The sequence below is a fragment of the Eptesicus fuscus genome, chromosome 20 (assembly GCF_027574615.1).
Source record: "Eptesicus fuscus isolate TK198812 chromosome 20, DD_ASM_mEF_20220401, whole genome shotgun sequence".
Lineage (NCBI taxonomy): Eukaryota > Metazoa > Chordata > Mammalia > Chiroptera > Vespertilionidae > Eptesicus > Eptesicus fuscus.
Genome location: NC_072492.1, coordinates 19,037,596 through 19,059,264, shown reverse-complemented (window position 1 = coordinate 19,059,264; position 21,669 = coordinate 19,037,596). Strand labels below are relative to the sequence as shown.

Here is a 21,669-nt window from a genome sequence, read left to right as displayed (position 1 = left end):
AAGGACTTCAGAGAAGAGCTTTCATTAGTGTTTTCAATAGTGGGTGCAAGCTTGAAAGGTGGAGAGGCTGGATGCCCCAGGTTTGGGGCTCATCTCAGTTTATACATGAGGCTGTTCTTGGCTCTTTGCTGTCCTTGCCTCAAGTCCCAAGCTCTGCCTCTCACTCTGTCAAGAACTTGTCTTTGTGTTGTGGGCTGGGCATACGTTCGGGGCAGAAGTCCGAGCGGAGGAGGCGGGAGAAGTAGATGAGGATCATGATGTCCAGCATGAGCAGGATACCCAGCAGGAAGGTGCCTAGGCTCCTCTGACCCACATATTGCATGAAGAAATAGGTGAGGTAGGCCTGAGGGGCCAGGCGGAAGAGGAAGTACATGACCAAGTTGACATACTTATTGATCTTGTAGAGGAGGAGATCCTGGGCATTGTTGATCTTCATCATCATGCGAATGGTGAGGAAGATATTGCTGACCTCTACCAGCAGTGTTAGGACACCCCCACCTACAAAACGGCTCCAAAAGATGCCAGATATGAAGGCACCCATGGCCTAGAAGGCAAAGAGAACAAGTTAGGAAATAGATGCCAAGACTTTACTGGAAGTTGATGGGAGTGTCAAAGCTATCAGATTGAGGACTGGAAAGTCTTCCCCTATTTGCTTTCTTCTGATCTACTTTACAGTGAATTCAACATGATTAAATTTTGATCCCTGTGTAGATTTTATAGTGTTTGAGGTACTAGATGAAGTTAGGGATTGCTGGCTTCATAGTGAACCAAGGGCAAGAATTAGCATCCTAGCATGGGAAGATGCAGGACATGGTGAGAATGGAGTTGACGGACAGGTCTGAGACACAAGTTGATAGCGCCAGGGCTATATCACACCCCTTGTTTCTCACCATGACGTGATGGACCAGGTATTCCCAAGAAGCTCGAGCCTGGCCACTAACCACGATGTCCACCGTGTCGTGAATGAAATAACCTAGCAGAGGGATGGGGGGAAAGGTCATGAAGGGGATTATAAAAAGCTCCCTGTTCCCCCACCTACTTAAATGTTTACTGGGTAAGGCTTACCTGCGGAGAAGCAAACGAGCAGATAGCCAGAAAGCGACCAAGCCGTCTCAATCTCTACCAGCATTTCGGGGGTTTGCCATACACTGAAAGGGAGGGAAGAAGGCAGGCGCTCATCTCCCCATTCCCAAGGACCTTCAACTTGACAGTCCCGGAGGAGTCCGGGCTCGTTCTATTAATTGGGGAGCAAGGAGGGGCTTGGCTGAAACCCAGGTGTCTCCCCTTTCCCAGGTGACATCCCCTTCCCCTGGGGCCGCTGCGGCTCCGGATTGGATAGCTTTCCAGACAGGGAATCATGTGAGACTGCGTGGCCTCAGCCCGCCTGTGAATGATGGGGAAAGTAACGCGGGATCCCCTAGTCACCTTCACTCCCCCCTCCCGGCCCTTCACTCACCACAGCAGAGCCCAGATCCCTGACACAATGGAATGGGCGAAGGAGACCAGCAGGTTGTGCCAGCGCCAGGTGCGCAGGGGGTCGGCGCGCACGTGCGCGGGCAGAGGCAGACGACAGAGCGCGCGCCGGAGCGCCCGGAAGGTCAGCGTGGCGCCCAGGAGCAGCAGCAGGGCGGGGTGCAGCAGTGGGAGCATGCTGGCCCTCCCTGACGTCGGTCTGTCCGCCCTCTAGGCGGCCTCCTCGGGCTGTTGGGGAACGGGCTCCCTCTCGGGCCAGTCCTCCCCCGGCGCCTCTCCTGCCGGCCGGCAGCCTCACAGTTGTTCTCGGAGCCCTCTAGGCCCCTTCGCTCCTCCCGTCCCCTCCCAGCGGGCCTCTGCCTCCGCCCCTAACCGCCTGCGCCCCCGCCCCGCCCAGTCCGCCTGCCCCCGCCCCTCCGGCGCCTTTCCTAAGCGGAGGGCGCAAGCCCCTTTTCCCGGAGGGCCTACCGCGCCCCGCCTCTCTCCTGCAGACTTCGGGGGCTGTCCTGAGGCGCCGCCGCGGAAGCACCCCTCGCTGGCGCCTCCCGACTGCCGACTCGCTCGCTTGGCCTCATTAACCCGCCCCCCCACTTTCCTCGGGGCCACCGGCTCCCCCGCTTGGGCGGGTATTGCAAGAACTCTCTCCGCCCTCAACTCCTTTCTTGGCAGAGCTGACAGGATCCGTCACACACCCACGACTTTTAAACCCGGGTCCTGGGTACGAGTCTGAGCCCCGCCTCGGACCATGATCTCTGCCCTGTCCCTGTTCTTTCCCTGGATCGCTAGCTTCTGGCTAGAGACGGATGTGTTTACCTGCCTCTACAGCGCCCCCCCGCACGGAGTCGGTGCCTAGAAACTATTGACTAACCCATCGCCACCCCTCCTCCCAGACCGCTTTGGGGCTCCTGGGGCCAAGCGGCTGTGACAAACCTCCTTCAGACAGCCCCGGCTCCCTGGAGGCTGGAGCGGGGAAGACGCCGATTTGCCCAGGCTGCTAGGGTGACCCTTACTCTTCAGGCCAGCGGCCTGGAGCAGTTGCAGTTTGTAGCCACTAGATGTCAGCCTGTACCCACCGTGGCGTGGGATCGAGTCCCCCATTCTGCCCCCCCCCCCCCCCCCCGCAAGAAATGAGGTTGTTGCTTTTGGGGGAGGGTGAGCCAGCCAAGACTCTGGCGAACGGAGCAGCAGCTAAAAGCCGGGTCTGGAGTAGGGGGTGAGGGTGAGAAAAGTGAAGGGGGCAGGTGGAGGAAAGGAAAGTTGTAGTGGGGGACGAGGGAAAAGGTGCGGCGGGAGGGCAGAAAAGCCAGAAACCTGAGGCGCCAGAGACCCAGGGGCCGAGAGGTTTGGGTGTTTGCTTTGCCTCCCCTGATGGCTCCAAGGTTACACATTAAACCCGGTGGGGCTCCTGGGTCAACCAAGGCCCGATCGGTTTCTAGGTGAGAGCACGAGTGTCCCAGGTGAGCGGCTTTCCCCCTTTGCGCTTGCTCCCGCTACCCTTTGCTCACAGAGCAGCTTTGTCCGACAGCCACCACGGGCCTGAGTCCGCGAGAGGCCCACCTGGGGCCCTTGGAGTGGTCATTCCACGTGGGCAGGTTCGGACACCTTTCGAGGGGTGAGATGGGAGCAGAAGGCACACACCCCATTACTCACCTTCCTCACCCACTCGGAAATAGGGACGCCATCCCTTAGCTAATCACCATCCCCTTGCTCCTTAACTGAGCTTGTATTGACTCGTGAAGAGCAGGAGGTGCCAGGGAGACACCTGGAATTAAACTGATAAACTGGTTTCTGGTCAAGACCCTAAACCATCGTACTAACCTCTGGGCAGAAGCCTAGAACCCATGTAGGCCAAACGGCTGTCTTTCCTCTTCTCCCTGATGCTTTTACTGGTAAGACAGTGGTCCGCTTCCCTCCCATCTTCCCTCCAGGAGGCTCTCCCTGGCCGAATGTGGAAGGCAGATTCCCCTGGGGCAGCATTGTGTGTGTGACGCTGGGGGCTGACAGTGCTGACGAGCGCGGTGTTCACTAGCCCGGGCTGCCTGGAAACCGTGTCACATCCTCCGCAGGTGAGTCAACGTGCACAGGCCGGGGGTTCCCTAGCCCCTCCCTAGGCAAACAAGAAACTGACCGGGCCGGGAGACCGAGAGCGTCGGCTCAGTTTTGGTATTGTGTGTATCGTTGGCGTACCAATGAGAATCTGCTTTCTTTCCGAAACAGTCACCAGTGGGCAAACAGGGGGCAGAGAGAGGTCAGTCCTCGCTTCCCATCCTCACTCGTTCTGCGAAGAGCACCTCTCCCGTCTTAGGAAGCCTTGCGAGGACCGGATGCGGTCACGAGGGAGGGAGGGTACGGGTGCGCCAAGAAATGGCATGTCGCCCTTTCCTTCCTTGGGCCCTGGAAAAGCGACCCCGCAGACCCAGGTTGCAGGTGAGGTACCAGGCAGAACCAACGTGTTACTCCGCTGGCTCCCGGCAAGTCTCTGGCAGGGCGGGGGGCGTGGCTCCAGAGTGGGCGGGCCCGCGCACGCGCCGCGTCTGGGCGGCGGGCGTTCCGGAAATGTGACCGAGAGGTGAGATGGAGAAGTACGAGCGGATCCGAGTGGTGGGAAGAGGTGCCTTCGGGTGAGCCAGGGCTCTGGGGGAGGAAAGCACTCGGGGAGACGGAGAATAAACCCCAACTCTGTCCGCGGAATCGCTGCCCGGCGAGCCCCGCCCCGAGGCGTGAGCGCCCACGCCGGGAAGCCCCGCCCAAGCTTCCGGCCCCAGGCCCGGCTGGGAGGCTTGACTTCGGAGGAGGCCCCGCCCCCGGGGAGCGTGTGCGCCCACGCAGGGTTCTGCTCTTTGATTCCGGACTTGATTCATTCCGCAAACACTGAGCGCCGACTCTGTGTCAGGCTCTCGGCGCTGGCTGTACAGTTAAGACCAAATCAGGCGTGGTCTTCCCTCTCTGTAGGAAAAATGTACAATAAACAAGACCTTGCAGGGAAGTACTTATGTGGGGTAGTCGAGGAAATTTCTCTGAGAGGTGAGGTTTAAAGCCAAGACAGGAGGAATGAGGAACAGTCAGAAGGTGAAGGCAGCGCTTTTCAGGTGGAGGAAGCAGCATATGTGAAGGTCCTCAAGTGGGAAAAATTCAGAGTATTCAGGAACTGAGGAAAAGCATGGGATGTAGTTGGGATGTAGTGGGCAAAGTAAAAAATGCTATCCTTTTAAAAATATATATATTTGATTTTTAGAGACAGAGAGGGGAGAGGGGAAAAGAGAGAAACATCCAGTGAGGGCAAAACATCCATCTGTTGCCTCCTGGTTCCTGACTCCTGCACAGCCCCTACTGGGGATCAACTGCAACCTGGGCATGTGCCCTGACTGGGAATGAAACCGTGACCTCCTGGTTCATAGGTCCACACTCAGCCACTGAGCCATGCCAGCTGGGCTGCATTTTCTTTTTTTAATATATATTTTATTGATATTTTTATAGAGAGAAAGAGAGAGAGTTAGAAACATCAATGAGAGAGAAACATCCATCAGCTGCCTCCTACATACCTCCTACTGAGGATGTGCCCGCAACCAAGGCACATGCCCTTGACCTGGAATCGAACCTGGGACCCTTCAGTCCGATGCTCTATCCACTGAGCCAAACCGGTTAGGGCTGCATTTTCTTATTTGGTCACCTCGACAACACTGTGAGGTCAATTCTGTCTTCCAGATGATGCTGTTACATAATCCAAGGCCAGATAATTAGTAAGAGGAGGAGCTAGGATTTGAATCCAGGCACTTGACTTCAGAGTCTGTGGAAACTTAAAGAGAGGAAGACTAATTTTGCCTCATTGTGCCTGTGGTGAAACTGAGTTTCAAATAAGGTCTCACGGAGTTTGTGGTTAGTCCTCCCCATTCCTAAACTCAGTGTTCTGTGCACGTAGATGACCTCTTGATCATCTGCATGCCATTCCCCTCTCAAGTCTAGTCACCCTCCAGTCACCAGGTCTTCCCAGCTTGACATGTGGCTGGAGGCTAAGCTGGTACCCACTGCTGTCCTCCGCGTCCTTAGGATTGTGCACCTGTGCCTGCGCAAGGCGGACCAGAAGCTGGTGATCATCAAGCAGATCCCGGTGGAGCAGATGACCAAGGAAGAGCGGCAGGCAGCCCAAAATGAGTGTCAGGTCCTTAAGCTGCTCAACCATCCCAATGTCATTGAGTACTATGAGAACTTCCTGGAGGACAAGGCCCTCATGATTGCCATGGAATATGCACCAGGTGGGCCAGATTCCTTGCCCTGGCCTGGCTTCAAGGGCCTCTCACCCCTGAGACAGACAGACAGACAGACACGGATTAGCCAGCTTCCCTCCTTGGAATGGGCTTGGCTGAGGGTCAGAGGTATAGAATTCTAAGTAGTGTGATGGTGGGAGGCACTGGCCCTGCCTGGGTGTTTAGTTTCATAAAAGGAAAATCTCAGGCTTGGAAAAGACTGAATCTTGACCCAGCCCTTGCTGCTGCAGGCGGCACCCTGGCTGAGTTCATCCAGAAGCGCTGTAATTCCCTGCTGGAGGAGGAGACCATCCTGCACTTCTTTGTGCAGATCCTGCTGGCACTGCATCACGTGCACACCCATCTCATCCTGCACCGCGACCTCAAGACCCAAAACATCCTTCTTGACAAGCATCGCATGGTCGTCAAGATTGGTGACTTCGGCATCTCCAAGATCCTCAGCAGCAAGAGCAAGGCCTACACGGTGCCTGGGCCTGGAAGGGAACCTTAAGGGTGCTGGAGGTTTTGAGGGCCACGGCCCACTCTGCAGCCCTATGCCCCCCGACCCCCACCCCCACCCCCACGGCCTTGGCCCCTTAGCTCCTGACTGGGTTGTCCTGCAGGAGGGAGCACTTGGGCCAGCGTGGGGGAGAAGCGGTCTCCAGGCGGCCCTTGGTCTCCCCTCCCTGGGCTGTAATATTAGCTTCCCTCCTGCAGGTGGTGGGTACGCCGTGCTACATCTCCCCCGAACTGTGTGAGGGCAAGCCCTACAACCAGAAGAGCGACATCTGGGCCCTGGGCTGCGTCCTCTATGAGCTGGCCAGCCTCAAGAGGGCCTTTGAGGCTGCGGTGAGTAACCACCCCCAAGGGGACAACTGGAAAACCTCTGTCTCCCTCCCCCTAACGCCCGTCTCCACCTGCTTGTGTGATTCTTCTCTGTGGCTGAGTCAGGTCTCCCCCTCAGACTGGGGGATTAGCCCAAGGCAGGGCTGTGGCTTCCCTCAGACCGGGAATTCCGAGGGTAGGGCTTGGTTCTCGCCTTCAAACGGAGGGCTCCTGCGGGCAGAGTTCCCCCCATCAGATTAGGGATCCCCTTGAAGGCAACACTTAAGTTTTCCCAACAACCTGGGGTTTCTGAGGACATAGCTGCAGCTCCCCTATCAGAGGTTCTTGAAAGCAGGGTTTGGGTCCCCTGTCGTTTTGGGAGTCCCCTCACCAGACTGAAGTCTCCTGAGCACAGGCTGTGACCGCCCATCAGATGAGGGGCTGGGCTGAGGCTCTGGCCAGCCCAACACTTGGTGCCTTCACAGAACCTGCCAGCGCTGGTGCTGAAGATCATGAGCGGCACCTTTGCGCCCATCTCTGACCGGTACAGCCCTGAGCTGCGCCAGCTGGTCCTGAGTCTGCTCAGCCTGGAGCCGGCACAGCGGCCACCGCTTGGCCACATCATGGCGCAGCCCCTCTGCATGCGTGCCCTCCTCAACCTCCACACCGACTTGGGCAGCGTCCGAATGCGGAGGCCTGTGCGGGGAGCCGGGGAGGGGGCCCTGGGCAGTAGGGGGCACCCGGTGGGAGCACAGTGAGACTGGGGCATAGGGGTCCTCAGGGCAAATCATTCCTGTGTGTGGGAATACCAAAGAGGGTCAGTCCGTGTCCTGAGGGGCGGTCCGTCTGTCCCACAGGGCGGAGAAGTCCCTGGCCTCTGGGCCACCCATAGCCCCAGGCAGCACAGGGGGCAGGACCACCAGTGCCCGCTGCAGGGGTAAGTGCAGCTGACCTTCCAGGGCCCCCGAGACACCATGCCCTTCCCACCAGCTTAGATCTCATGAGCTGTCCCCACAGGCGTCCCCCGGGGACCTGCACGGCCAGCCATTCCACCACCTCTGTCATCTGTGTACACATGGGGCGGGGGGCTCAGTGCTCCCCTGCGGCTGCCGATGCTCAACACAGAGGTGGTTCAGGTGGCCACCGGGCGCACGCAGAAGGCTGGTGTCACACGCTCTGGGCGCCTCATCCTGTGGGAGGTGAGCAAGGTGGGGTGAGCCCGGGATGGGGCAGGGCATGCCTTAAGGAAGGGGGTGCTCAGGTTCTCCCCACACCATCTGCTCCACAGGCCCCACCCCTAGGCGGCGGAGGGGGCGCCCTCCTTCCCGGGGCAGTGGAGCAGCAGCAGCCCCAGTTCGTCTCCCGTTTCCTGGAGGGCCAGTCAGGTGTGACCATCAAGCATGTGGCCTGCGGGGACCTCTTCACAGCTTGCCTGACTGGTTAGTGCAGAGAGTAGGGGAGGGGGCTGTGGGCACCTTCTCTCCCTGCCTGTCATTTACAGAATGCTCACTTAATAATGCTCCTCTCTACTAGTTATTGAGCACCAGGGATGACTTACACATCTCTTCTGCCCTTCACAACAGGCCTGGCAAGGTAGTCATAGTGTCCCATTCGACAGATCTGAAAACTAAGGCTCAGAGGCTAAGTCACTTGTCCAAAGTCACACACTTGGGAAGAGAGACCCCTGTCCTTATCTATCCGCCATTTCATTCTTCCAGCCTCGGCCTCCCACTAACTTTTTATTGTTTCTCCAACTCAAGGTCGGACTGGTCTGTCTGGAAAAACCGCCTAATCTCTCTCCCTCTCCTTTCCTCAACGCCCCCCTCCCAAGACCGAGGCATCATCATGACCTTTGGCAGCGGCAGCAATGGGTGCCTAGGCCACGGCAGCCTCAACGACATCAGCCAGGTGGGTGTTGCATGTGCCGAGGAGGAAGTCGGGGAGATGGCAAGGAGCCTGAGAGCTGAAACCCAGGTTGGGGGCAGGGGAATCTTCAGCAACCACAGGTCCCGCTAGCTCCCAGGCTGCACCTGTTCTGGGCAGCATCAGGGGAAGTACAGAAAGACCAGGCTTCCCCAGTGGTTGCAGTGCTGGTGATGGTGGTGGGGAGTTAAAGAAACAGCCATCTCATGAGGATTGGAAGCCTCCAACTTGGTCTCGACAGGGGATGTTGGGTCCAGGCCCCTTGCCCACAGTTTCCTCTCTCTCTCTAGCCCACCATTGTGGAGGCCCTGCTCGGTTATGAGATGGTGCAGGTGGCCTGTGGGGCCTCTCACGTGCTGGCCCTGTCCACTGAGCGGGAACTGTTTGCCTGGGGCCGCGGAGATGGCGGTAAGCTCTCTACCCAGTGCCAGCCTCTCGCTCCATCTCACAGCAGCCCCCGGCCATGATTTGTTCCCTTCATACCCACCTTCCACTCCTAGGCCCGTTTTCTCCTCCCTCTTTTCTCTCCAATTCCATTCATTTATTCACTCAGCAGATCTTTACTGTACACCCACTATGTGCCCACCCTGTGCTGGGTGCTGAGACAAGATGAACCAGATATCACTTCCTTGAGGTACTTCTGAGGGAGATTTCATTCACCCAACACTTTTCATTGTGGCTCTCTCTGGGTCAGGCATCAGGCTGGGCACTGAAACTAGAGCTGACGTAGGTGGGGATCCTGTCCTCTTGGAGGACTCTGGTGGGGGGAGGGATGGGATGATACATCATTATAACAGAGGACAGACAGCGTCAGGGCTCCACCCCAGGTCCAGAGGTGTCAAACTCGAGGAATGGCAAGGGACTTCACCTGGAGGAGCAGCGGTGACATCTGAACAGGTCCTCAAAGGAGGAGCAGGATTTTGACCCAAAGAGGGGCTGAGGATGGGAAGCCTTCACTCACACCATTACTGCCTCTCCAGGGGTCCTCAGCTCATCAGCCTGAGTTTCCTGCCTGGGGCTGGCATCACCAACCCTAAAGTTCAAACTAGCCCCACCCTGGTTTCTCCGTATAGGCCGGCTGGGACTAGGCACCAGGGAGTCCTACAACTGCCCCCAGCAGGTGCCCATGCCCCCAGGACAGGAAGCCCAGCGGGTTGTATGTGGCATTGACTCCTCCATGATCCTCACTGTGCCTGGCCGCGTCCTGGCCTGCGGGAGCAACAGGTAACTCGGTGCCTCACGATGACTAGACTGCCCTCACCACCTTTGGCTGTTAATGCTCCACCCGTCACTGCCTACTTCCCACCAGGGATTAGAACTGAGGAGGTCCGGGGGTATTGTGGGTTCCGTTCAGGGTGGGCTCTGTCCCCTGGTACATCAGCTCCTGCCCAGATAGTTGGGAGGCAGGACAGTCGATACCAGCAGTCGCCAACCTCTCGGACCTCACGGACCATCAGTGGTCCGGGACCACGGGGTGCCGACCGCTGGTCTGTGCAAACTGTGTCCGTTGGGCTTGGCTTCTGGCTCTGCCCTTAGGTTCAACAAGTTGGGCCTGGACCACCTCTCCCTGGGGGAGGAGCCTGCCCCCCACCAGCAAGTGGAGGAGGTGCTGAGCTTCACACCACTGTGTTCTGCACCCCTGGACCAGGAGACCCTGCTGAGTGTGGACCTAGGTACTGCTCATTCAGCTGCTGTGACGGGTGAGTAGGACCTGGGCAGGTGGCAGGAAGGGGACTCTCCTGGCCTCTTTGGAACCTCAGTTGAGGCACCCCTTTTCTTCCTTCCCTCCTTTACAGCCTCTGGTGACTGCTATACGTTCGGCAGCAATCAGCACGGTCAATTGGGTACCAATGCTCGCCGAGTCAGCCGGGCACCTTGTCAAGTGCAAGGCCTCCAGGGCATCAAGATAGCAATGGTGGCCTGTGGGGATGCCTTCACTGTAGCCATTGGGGCAGGTGATTAGTGGGCACTATGGGGGCAGATATGGGCATGGACAGGCCCATGGGCAATGGGGGGTTATCATGCTCAGATCTGCTGAACTCAGCAACCTCATACTGGGGCAGGTAGGGCAATCCGGGGGGACACCTGCTCTGCTGGCTAAGCTGTATCCTCTTCCCATTCCCCTCTTTGGGATTCTCTCTGGCAGAAGGTGAGGTATACTCTTGGGGCAAAGGGGCCCGAGGTCGACTTGGAAGGAGGGACGAGGATGCTGCACTCCCTCGTCCAGTGCAGCTAGATGAGACACATCCCTACACAGTGACTTCTGTATCCTGTTGCCATGGAAACACTCTCCTGGCTGTCCGCCGTGAGTGATAACTTTTTCCACCTCACCCACACAGGGCTAACCCAGCTGGATCCTGCCCACACCCCCATTCCCAGTGGTCACAGCCCAAATCACTAAAACATCTTTAGCCCCCAAATAAATGAAAGCAGAAGCTGTGGGATAAAACCGAGTTTCCTGCCTGGGGTGGGCAAGGGTGGGCACTTTGGGGCCTCATTGAAGGGCTGCCTTTACTGCTCCCCAGGGCCCAAATGCATTCTTTCTCCTCTGCTCCCTCGTCCAGTTTAGTTTGAACCTCTACTTCTGGTCTGGCAGAGTCCAGGGCGAGTGTGGAACTGGGAGCAGAGTGGGGGGGGGGGGGGTGCTTGCTGGAGGCTCTGTTCTCTGGGAGGCTGCAGAGGTTTCTCTCTTGTGCTCTCTAGCCGTCACAGATGAGCCAGTCCCCCCGTGAGGTACCTGGATACACCTCTGGACCACCCTGATGTTGCTTCTCTGAATGTTCTTGAAAAGCACAGGTGCCTGAAGCATGACTGTCTCCATCCGTGCCCCTGGATTGTGTCTCACGGGGTATAAGAACTGATGAAGCAAGCCCCTGTGCTGCTTTTGGCCCTGGATATGTAAAACTCAGCCCACCCTATTCCCCTAACACTTCTCCTTTTCCTCCCACCCCTTCTTCTCTTAAGTCAATGCCCTCAGGGTCCAGCTTGCCTTGAGTTGGAAGCCAGCTCTAACCCTTGGAAGCAGGGTGGTCTTCAGAGGCTTGACAGAAAAAGGCTGGAGGTGGTTGTGGCTCCACCCAGACACTGCTCCTCCTCCAGCCTGGTTAGAAAATGCATCCCTGGTGCCCTCCGGGACAGCAGCTCAGTGCTTTGGAGCAGGTCAAGGTGGAGCCTGCCTGGAGGGTCATTCCAGTGGTCATTCCAGCGGCCTAGCCTGTGCACTGCCTGGGGCAGGGAGGTCTAGGGGAGCTGCTCTCTCCCCCCCACCCCCACCCCCCCCGCCATTCCTCCAAAACAGGTTGGGGGAAAGGGTAACTGGCTGGACCAGACCAGTTTCCAGATGACTGGAAGTAGTGCCAATAAAAACATCAGCTGCCTGCCTAGAGTGTGGTCTCTTCAGGAGGGGGGAGTGGCTGCCCAACACCCCAGGGTTGGGCTGGGCCCCCGATCTCGGCTGCAGGGCCGGCTCAGGTCAAGGAAGGAATGTGGGCGCAGCCTAAGACGGCTGAGTTTCCTCTAGCCCAGCGCCAGCTCTGCCTCTCCTCCCGAGCCGGACTCCCGAGATCTGGTTGCCAGGCTTTGGCTGCCTAGCACCTGGAAGCTGCAGTCCCGGGCTCCTGGGCGACACGTGGCCCCCGGGACTGAGCTGTACCCTCGGGAGAACAAACCTTTGTGGCGCGGCCCAGCCCGTACCCCGGGTCCCTCCGCCCCATCTAGCGTCAGGGTCATCCCGCCACCCCCTGTCCTCAGCTCCTCAGCTCCCCAGCTCTGGGGGGAAGCGGAGCCACAATCTCCCTTCTCAAGCGGGAAGAGGAGCCCCTGTTTCGGGGAGGGGGCAAGCCTGGCCAAGCCCCGACCTCAGAGCCACGCGTTCCCGGGTGAGAGGGGAGCGCGGCCAGGACGGGCGCTAGGACCACGCGGGCGCGGCTCCGCCCCCTCTTCCGGCCGCGGGCAGGCGGGCTGGGCCTGGCCGCAGCCAACAGTCGGCGCCGCCCGGAGCCGGGAGCGCGGCCCGAGCGTGGCGCGGGCTGTGGGGCCGCCGCGTGCCCGGCCCCGCTCGCCCGTGCCCGCCCGCCATGCCCGGCTTCGACTACAAGTTCCTGGAGAAGCCCAAGCGGCGGCTGCTGTGCCCGCTGTGCGGGAAGCCCATGCGAGAGCCCGTGCAGGTTTCTACCTGCGGCCACCGCTTCTGCGACACCTGCCTGCAGGAGTTCCTCAGGTGCGGGCCGGGGGTGGCGGGGGTGGCCGGTGCGGGGGGCACACCGCATGGGGAGGGGCTCTGCTCGGAGGCACGCCGGGCCTTTGTCTGCGCCTTGGCCCGGTGACCTCACGGGCGGCCACCGTGACCTCACGGGCGGCCACCGTGACATCACGGGGCGGCGATGATGTCAGGCCCGGAGGGAGAACCCCACGCACTGATCCGTAGGGTTCCGGGTGCCCTCGGCTCCCGCGCCCGGTCGGAAGAATTCAGTACCTTCCTGCGGAGTGGCGGGGGGCAAAGACGCCGTTCCTGACCCATGGCCGGCCCTTCCCCCTCACCTGGGAGCCACTGTGGCCTCATCCTTGAACTTTGAATCCTTCTGGGAAGAGGAGGACAGAACCCTCCCTCCTGCGCTGCACCTTAAACTTCCGGAGTTTTCACCCATCTAACCAACCTCTGGGTTTTTCGAACATTGCAAGAACGGCAGCTGTTCTCCCATTTCACAGATGATGAAACGAGAAATTCAGAGAAAGGCTGTGACTTGCCTACGGTCACACAGTTTCTTAAAGGCTTGGCGGGGATTTAAGTCCGGGCTGTGTGTGGTCACACAATAGAGGGAGGACTGTGGCGCTCAGATCTCTGAAGCAGGAACCTACTGGGTGGCCCTCCCGTCCTGGGGGTCTTGAGTACTCGGGTGGCCTATAGATCTTAGGGAGGGGGTCGCATCCTGGGCGATACCGAACGTCCCCTGTTCTCTGAGGACTCGGGTCACCTGGCTCTTGGCATCCGATGAGTTCTGGGCGCCCTGTGGTCTTGAATCTCCTGCCCGTGCCGGGAACTGCTCAGGCCAGTGTGGGGAGGTCGTGTCCAAGATCACAGGGAGGGCTGGGTCAGTCACTGCCATGTGTCAGGAGGCTGTTTGCCGAGGGGTGCGGGCAAGGAGAGCATCTCTAGGACTCCTGCCTTTAGTGCACTGTCCCTCCCTCCCTCCCTCCGTCCCTCCGTCCCTCCGGCTGTCCTCTGCAGCCCCTAGCCTGGCGGAAATCTCAGCAGGCTCTTTGTTTTCCGTTCCCCACTGCCTGGGCCGGCTCCTGCCCTCACATATGCTCCCGCACAAGCTGCTGTGCTGCCCCCTCCTCCCATTCCCCCACCCCCCACTCCCCTTCCTCCTCCCTCCTCCCTTCAGTGTACACACATTCTCCCCTAGACACACAGCCCCATTGTCTTCTCCAGTGCCCTTCCCCAGCCCTCTGGTTTCCAGATGAGGCCAGCTGAGCACACCCCGCCCCCCCAGCTGACCCACCCACACTGCCTCAAGGAAGGATCCAGGAGGGGGTTGCAAGGCCCCTTTTCCTCCACCGCCCCTCTGCTGCTTCTGCCCCTCCTCCTCCCGGAAATCCCCTCTTCCTCTCCCACAGCCCCCTCCCCCCATCCTGTCTTCTCCCCTGGGCCTGGGCCTCCACTGCACAGCCTGAAGCAGTCTCTGCCCCTGCCTCCCCCTTTCCCCTAGTGCCTGAATTTTGCTGCTGAGGCCCCTGGAGGGAGGAGGGAAGAGGTGGTTGGACAGGCTCTGCCTCTCACCACCGCAGGATACCATACAAGCAAGGGTGTCCATAGCACGGACGGAACCTTTGTCCTGGCTGGGCCCCAAGCTGCCCAGGCTAATCTGCTCGGAGCCTGGGGACTTGCCTCAGTCCCCTCCCTGTCTCCAAAACCATTAAGTCAGCACATTCCTGAAGCAGCCAAGCAGACCCCCTCCCCCATGGCCCACCCCTCTTTCCCCACTCCTGCCAGGTTGGTCCAGGAAGGCCGCTTGCCCTGGGGGCATAGACATACCTCATCAGTGCCTGGGCATGTATTTGCTTGGTGGCGTGGCCAGTGGTGTAGTGGGGTCAGGGAGAGGAGGTGGGTGCTAGAGATCCTTTGGGCATTTGGGGCATGAACTGCCCAGGTCCTGCAAAGTACATTTTGGACAGGGCTGCCATGTGGCCTCTGCTTCGGTCTGATTCCTGCCTGCCTCCCACATGACTTACTTCTGCCAGAAATACCATGCCTGAGGGCCTTCAGTCCTGCTGGGTGAGCCCTTGCTCTGCCTAGGCCATGCCAGGTGTAACTGGTCCTGGCTGGGGTCAGCAAGGTCTTACTGGCGGAAGGAGGCATGCTAACAGGTTCCTTGAGTGCGAACAGCCTGCTGGGGATGGGTGGAGGAGAGGGCAGGCAGCGGGCAGGATCAACAGGCTTCGGATTGCATGCAGTGCTCTGAGCAGAGTCTTGGCGGTGCTTGCCTGGACAGTTTTTCTTGTCCTGGCCTCTTCTGTGTGCTGTACCGTAAAACAGAACCTACCAGAGCTGTGCACTCAGACAGACGTAGCCAGGTGCTGCTTCAGCTGTAGCTTCTGTTCTTTCATCTGCAAAACGGGGGATGTTCAGCCCCTTCCCCGAGACCTGTGGCTGAGGGCTGGTTGGGAGTGTAAACAGTGCCTTGGAGGGAGCCTTTCCTCCTCTTTGCTTTAGGAGACACACCCTCGTCAGGAGGAGGGGAGGGATGGGGCGGGTGGCCCCAAGCTGACCTTTGCCCATGGTTCTTGGCTGGGCACCCTCAGATGGGTTGGGAAGCTTTGGCACTTAATCTCAGCCTATCCCTGTTCACCTTGCTCCCACCCCCATCAGCTTTCAGCCCAGCCAGTGAAAACTAACCTGGGGGGAGGGGATGGCTGGGCAGCCTGTTCTTTCCCAGTCCAGCTGCCATCCTGGGGGAGGGGTGCCAGCTGCCACCTGTTGGCCAAATGCTGTCTGAGGCAGCTGTCTCCGCCTCCAGTGGGCCCAGAACTCTCCTTCCCAGGACAAGAGCTGGGGTTTTCTGGGGTCCGGTACCCTCAGGACTCTGCTTCCCCTCTCAGGTGGGGCTGCCTCAGAACCGGTCTGGTGAGGGCAAGAGGAAGCCCTCGTTAAGGGGGTGGGGCCTGGGGTTCTCCCTTCCCATAGAGTGGAGTCTTTTTTTTTTTTAACACACAGAATTTTTTTTTTAAATATGTTTTATTGATTTTAGAGAGAGGAACGGAGAGGAATAGAAAGGTAGAAACATCCATGAGAATCATTGATTGGCTGCCTACTGCACGCCCCCTACTGGGGATCCAGCCTGCAACCCTGGCATGTGCCCTGGGGGAATCAACGCTCAACCACGGAGCCACACGGGGCTATAGTGTGGAGTCTTGACCCTGTCTCCTCTCTTTTCAGTGAAGGAGTCTTCAAATGCCCTGAGGACCAGCTTCCTCTGGACTATGCCAAGGTGGGTCCACAGAGCCAGGCAGAGGCTCTTGCCCTTGGTGGAGGTTGGCAGCCAGTAGGCACAGGGCCAGTGTCAACCTAGTACTTCCGAATCATGTGCCCCCACAAAGGTGGCCTGTTCCCTCCCACCAGGCCCGTTTGCAAATGAGGCCCGTATTTGCCCTGGAGGGCAGGCACAATGCCCAGCTTGTAGGGGTACACAGAGCTGCTCTGTGCCACAAGAAGTGCTCCCCTCCCCTCTGGATGGCTGGCCAGACCTGTGGCTGAGGGCCAGGACCCCTCTACCAGAGGGAAGTAGGCAGGGGGTTTGAGGGCTGCTTGCAACTAAGCAGGCTGATTGTCATGTGCAGGCATATTGGGGACCCTGGGATCCAGCAATAGAGCAGATACTGCCTGCTGTACCCCTTATCGCTGGGCACAGAGGGGAATGAAGCCCAGGAGAGGCTGTTACTGATTCTAAGGTAGAGCTAGCCTATCAGGGGGGTGGAGGAGGCTCTGACCCTGACCTGTTTCCCCCATTCCCGTCCCCAGATCTACCCGGACCCAGAGCTGGAGGTACAGGTATTGGGCCTGCCTATCCGCTGCATCCACAGCGAGGAGGGCTGCCGCTGGAGTGGGCCACTTCGTCACCTACAGGTGAGACTCTCATGGGGTGGGGACTCCCCCTCCCTTGGCAGGCACTAACCACAGCTCTTCCTACCAGGGTCACCTGAATACCTGCAGCTTCAATGTAGTTCCCTGCCCCAATCGCTGCCCCACCAAGCTGAGCCGCCGAGATCTGCCTGCACACTTGCAACACGACTGCCCTAAGCGGCGCCTCAAGTGCGAGTTTTGTGGCTGTGACTTCAGTGGGGAGGCCTTTGAGGTGGGTGGGGCCTGGCTGAGGGTAGAGAGAGAGTGGGGCACCTGGTAGCCCGGGATCCCTTAACTCAGCCCCTCTGACATTTCCACAGAGCCACGAGGGCGTGTGTCCCCAGGAGAGTGTGTACTGTGAGAACAAGTGTGGTGCCCGCATGATGCGGCGGCTGCTGGCCCAGCATGCCACCTCCGAGTGCCCCAAGCGCACCCAGCCTTGCACCTACTGTACCAAGGAGTTCGTCTTTGACACCATCCAGGTGAGGCCCTTCCTGAACTGGGCTGTGGGGCAGGTAGCAGGGAGTCAGGCTGCTGACCACTGTCTCTGCCACCCTAGAGCCACCAGTACCAGTGCCCGAGGTTGCCTGTGCCCTGCCCCAACCAGTGTGGCGTGGGCACCGTGGCTCGGGAGGACCTGCCAGGCCACCTGAAGGACAGCTGTAGCACTGCCCTGGTGCTGTGTCCATTCAAAGACTCCGGCTGCAAGCACAGGGTGAGATGCCCCTTCTTCCTGTCAACCCCCTTCTTGGTCCTTGAAGCCTGACATAGACTTAGGGCCTGACCCTTTGGCGGTCCCTGCTCTGCTGCTCTGAATCTTCCAGTCCTTCCCCCTGCTGGCTAGCTTCCTAGTGCCCTCAACCTTCCTCCATCAGAACTGAGTGCCTGCCACCCTGTACCCATTCCTCCCCTCTACCCTGGGCCTACCCGTACTGATAACTCTCCTCCCTTCCCCCATGGCCTGGGGCTTTGCCAACAGTGCCCTAAGCTGGCAATGGCACGGCATGTGGAGGAGAGTGTGAAGCCCCATCTGGCCATGATGTGTGCCCTGGTGAGCCGTCAGCGGCAGGAACTTCAGGAGCTGCGGCGAGAGCTGGAGGAGCTGTCGGTGGGCAGTGATGGTGTGCTCATCTGGAAGATTGGCAGCTATGGGCGCCGGCTACAGGAGGCCAAAGCCAAGCCCAACCTCGAGTGCTTCAGCCCAGCCTTCTACACACACAAGTATGGCTACAAGCTGCAGGTGTCTGCATTCCTCAATGGCAACGGCAGTGGTGAAGGCACACACCTCTCGCTGTACATTCGCGTGCTGCCAGGTGCCTTTGACAATCTCCTCGAGTGGCCCTTTGCCCGCCGCGTCACCTTCTCCCTGCTGGATCAGAGCGACCCTGGGCTGGCTAAGCCACAGCATGTCACTGAGACCTTTCACCCTGACCCAAACTGGAAGAATTTCCAAAAACCAGGCACTTGGCGGGGCTCCCTGGATGAGAGTTCTTTGGGTTTCGGTTACCCCAAATTCATCTCCCACCAGGATATCCGCAAGCGAAACTATGTGCGGGATGATGCAGTCTTCATCCGTGCCTCAGTTGAATTGCCACGAAAGATCCTCAGCTGAGCACAGACAGGGCTCCAGGACAAAGGGGGGTGGAACATGACCTGTCAGGCACTGGCTGAACCTGGAGAAGGGGGCAGGACCCCCTTTCAGCTGCTTCTGCAGCCTAGGTTCTGTTACCCTATTTCCCCTCCCCCCTTCCTTACCACCCTCAGGTGCCTCCTATTGGTGCTTCAGCCCTGGCCAAGCAGGTCTTAGGGTCATCAAGGGCTTGGAAACAAGTGATCCTAAGGCTTGTCTCCTCTCCTGGGCAGGGCAGACATGCCTTGGTGCCGGCCACATTCTACCTGGACTGAGGTGCCTGCTGGTGCTATGTCCCAAGAGCCATAGCGGGGAGGGGGAGTTGGGTAGTTAAGAATCTGTCTTGAAATCTGATTTCTCTTCCCTCTGTGTCTTCTGGTTATTTATTTACTTAGTGCCAGGAGGGCACAGCAGGGAGCCCTGATTTTTAATAAAACCTGAATTGTATTTATTAATTTGGTTCCAGTCTGACTCATCTGGGTGGGTTAGGGCCCTGGAAGGCTGGGCCCAATTGTGAAGGCAAAGGACCAGTCAGACTGGCTGCTTCCTTTGCCCCCAGGACCTGTTACCCTGATGGGTCGCCCTCTGGTGGACGACAGGGGAAGTGCACCAGGCTTTGTGTGGAAGAGATGCCTGCTGCTGCCCTCTGGTGGTGACACTGTACATGCATTATTTCATTTAATACAACCATCAAGTGAAATCATTTTATCAACATAACAACCTATTTTAGTAGGCTGTATTGAAGATTTAATGAGACAAAGCATGTTCCTAGCACAAAATAAGTGCTTGATGAATGTTAACTCCAAAGCCCAGCCCACATCCAGAGACTAAGCTGAGCAAGGGGGCCTTTGAGGTGAACAAAGTGCTTGGATTTTCTCATCCGTACTCATTTGTTTTTCATATACACCTCAGTGGGTGCCTATGATTATCCACATTTAACAGATTAAATAGGAACAGAAGAGTGCATTGACTTCAGCTGGTTTGGGACAGGGCCTGGATTCTGTTTCAAGCTCCAGCAATTCCTAGATGTATAGCTTCCCTTTAATTTTGCCATAGTTAGATTTGGATCCTTAACCTTGCTTCCTTTTTGGCAAGTTACTTAGCTATATGGAGAGGCATTTTGCTCTCGCTGGTGAAATGAGAATAATCCTGCTCACCTAGATTTACTGTAAAGATGATCCAATCAGCATTAAGTGCCTTACTCTTGGCGCCCTGAGAAGAGGCCCAATGATGGAAACTTACCTAGTAGAGGGAAGGTTCAAGGGCTGTAGTTCACCCTGAGGAACTAAGCACCAGCTTAGCCTTCAAAAGGTCAAATTCACCGATCTAGAGAGAGACGGGTCCTGGCTGCCTAATAAAGGTGGCCCCTTCATCAGATAAAAACCACCCTGGTACAGTGACTTCTGGAAGCTAATAGGGACAACCATATGCTCTAGCTGGTTTCCTTAAACCAGAGGTCAACCTTTCAGACCTCACTGACCACCAGTGGTTCTAGGACCACCGGTTGGCGACCGCTGCTCTAGCAGAAGAAATGTCTTACTTTAGCACTTGCTTCAGGCAACAGATGGAACCATCTTTCCAAGAGAAGTCCGATACAATGGATCAAGCTTGGGCTGTCTGCTGGCAAGACTGACTGCACCGTTCCAGGGAACGTGCTTTCTAGAGTTGTGTGCAACAATGGTGTATTGCAGTCAACTCCATACTCAGGCCTAGCCCTCATTCCAGTGGTGTTACAGGCAGTCATAGTTGCCTTGTGGAACTCAGGCCAGGTTTTCTTGTGTGTTTTTAATTCTTTTTTAATCCGCATCCAAGGACATACTTAGAGAAAGAAACATCCATGTGAGAGAGGAAAATTGATTTGTTGCCTTCTGTTTGTGTCCCAACTGGGGATCAAACTCACAACTCAGGTATGTGCCCTGGCAACCCTTCTTCAGTGCACAGGATGACGTTCAACCAACTGAAAGGGGGACCGGGGAATCTAGTTGACCCTTGAACAACATGAGTTTGAACTGCACGAGTCCATTTATACATGGATTTTTTCCAATAAATACTGTAAATATATTGCTTTGTTTTTAAACATTTTTCCTCTTGCTCACTTTAATAGAGCATATATTACATGTAATATATAAAATATGCATTAATCAGCTGTTATTGGTAAGGCTTCCTGTCAACAAGTTATTAGTAAAGTCTTTGGAGTCATTTTAATTTGATACTAGAGGCCCAGTGCACAAATTTGTGCACGGGTAGGGTCCCTCCGTCTGGCTGGTGATCGGGGAGGGACTGTGGGAGGTTGGCTATGGGAACGCACTGACCACCAGGGGGCAGCTCCTGCAGTAAGCATTTGCCCCCCTGGTGCTCAGTGCACGTCATAGCTACTAGCCGGTTGTCCAGTTGTCACGGTTGCTTAGGCTTTTATATATAGTTATTTTTATTGACTTCAGAGAGGGAAGGACAGAAACATCAATGATGAGAATCACTGATAGGCTGCCTCCTGCACGCCCCCTACTGGGGATCAAGTCTGCAACCTGGGCATGTGTCCTTGACTGGAATCAAACCTGGGACCCTTCAGTCTTCAGGCTGACGCTCTATCCACTGAACCAAACTTGCTAGGGCTAGAGTCATTTTAGACTATGTAGGAATGGGGGTAGTTAGGCACCTCTAACTTCTCTACCCCCATTGTTCAAGGGTCAACTGTAAGTAGCTCTTATGTTTTCTTTTCTTATATATATATATATATATATACTAGCAGCCCGTTTGCACGAAGATTCGTGCAATAGACCTTCATTCACCGGGCTGCCTGCACCAGTTTTCTGCCGGCACCGGGGATCCAGGCCTTGGCTGTGGCCACCGCCTTTTGCCTTCTTTCAGGGTCGGGGCTTGGCCCTGGGCTCGGCTACACCCCAGCCTCCCTGCTATGGATTGCAGGAGCCGACGCCTGGTGGTTGCCTGCGATCCGGGCAGGCTCCCCGCTGGTGACCAAGGCCGGAAATGCCTCCGCCCGAGGCTTTCCCGGCCTTGGGCTAGGCCACACCCCAGCGTTCCTGCGACGGTTTCCTGGTGGGCATGGCTGGTGGGTGTAGCGAAGGTACGGTCAATTTGCATATTACTCTATTAGGTAGGATATATATATTTATAAAATTGATTTCAGAGAGGGAGAGGGAGATAGAAACATCAATGATGATGCCCTGGCTGGTTTGGCTCAGTGGAGAGAGCGTCGGCCTGCGGACCCAAGGGTCCTGGGTTCGATTCTGGTTGAGGGCACATGCCTGGGTTGCGGGCTCGGTCCAACGTGCAGGAGGCAGCCAATCAATGATTCCCTCTCATCGTTGATGTTTCTCTCTCTCTCTTCCTCTCCCTTTCTCTCTGAAATAAATAAATATATTAAAAAAAAAGAAAAGAAAGAAACATCAATGATGAGAGGGAATCATTGATCGGCTGCCCCCTGTATGCTT

At 57.2% G+C, this 21,669-nt stretch overlaps 3 protein-coding genes across 3 annotated transcripts; 2 read left to right on the top strand and 1 right to left on the bottom strand.

The window, feature by feature from the left end:
* Window positions 1-15: 15 nt before the first annotated feature.
* Window positions 16-3,466, bottom strand: TLCD1 (TLC domain containing 1). The gene is made up of 5 exons (XM_008147821.3): window positions 3,292-3,466; window positions 1,457-1,701; window positions 1,066-1,148; window positions 891-973; window positions 16-544 (listed from the first exon to the last, which is right to left on the bottom strand). Exons 2-5 carry the CDS (start codon window positions 1,648-1,650, stop codon window positions 161-163), a joined length of 744 nt encoding a protein of 247 aa, XP_008146043.1. The 5' UTR covers window positions 1,651-1,701; window positions 3,292-3,466; the 3' UTR covers window positions 16-160.
* Window positions 3,467-3,873: 407 nt separating this feature from the next.
* On the top strand, window positions 3,874-11,836 carry NEK8 (NIMA related kinase 8). Its single transcript, XM_008147822.3, has 15 exons — window positions 3,874-4,094; window positions 5,521-5,726; window positions 5,969-6,201; window positions 6,435-6,566; window positions 7,028-7,236; window positions 7,400-7,479; window positions 7,560-7,741; window positions 7,831-7,981; window positions 8,374-8,450; window positions 8,756-8,873; window positions 9,539-9,689; window positions 10,002-10,165; window positions 10,262-10,420; window positions 10,612-10,770; window positions 11,169-11,836. Exons 1-15 carry the CDS (start codon window positions 4,048-4,050, stop codon window positions 11,195-11,197), a joined length of 2,097 nt encoding a protein of 698 aa, XP_008146044.2. The 5' UTR covers window positions 3,874-4,047; the 3' UTR covers window positions 11,198-11,836.
* A 622-nt stretch (window positions 11,837-12,458) lies between these two features.
* TRAF4 (TNF receptor associated factor 4) lies at window positions 12,459-18,672 on the top strand. The gene is made up of 7 exons (XM_008147823.3): window positions 12,459-12,684; window positions 15,904-15,955; window positions 16,486-16,590; window positions 16,658-16,819; window positions 16,908-17,069; window positions 17,147-17,302; window positions 17,567-18,672. The coding sequence occupies exons 1-7, from the start codon at window positions 12,542-12,544 to the stop codon at window positions 18,197-18,199; spliced, it is 1,413 nt and encodes a 470-aa protein (XP_008146045.2). The 5' UTR covers window positions 12,459-12,541; the 3' UTR covers window positions 18,200-18,672.
* Window positions 18,673-21,669: the final 2,997 nt, after the last annotated feature.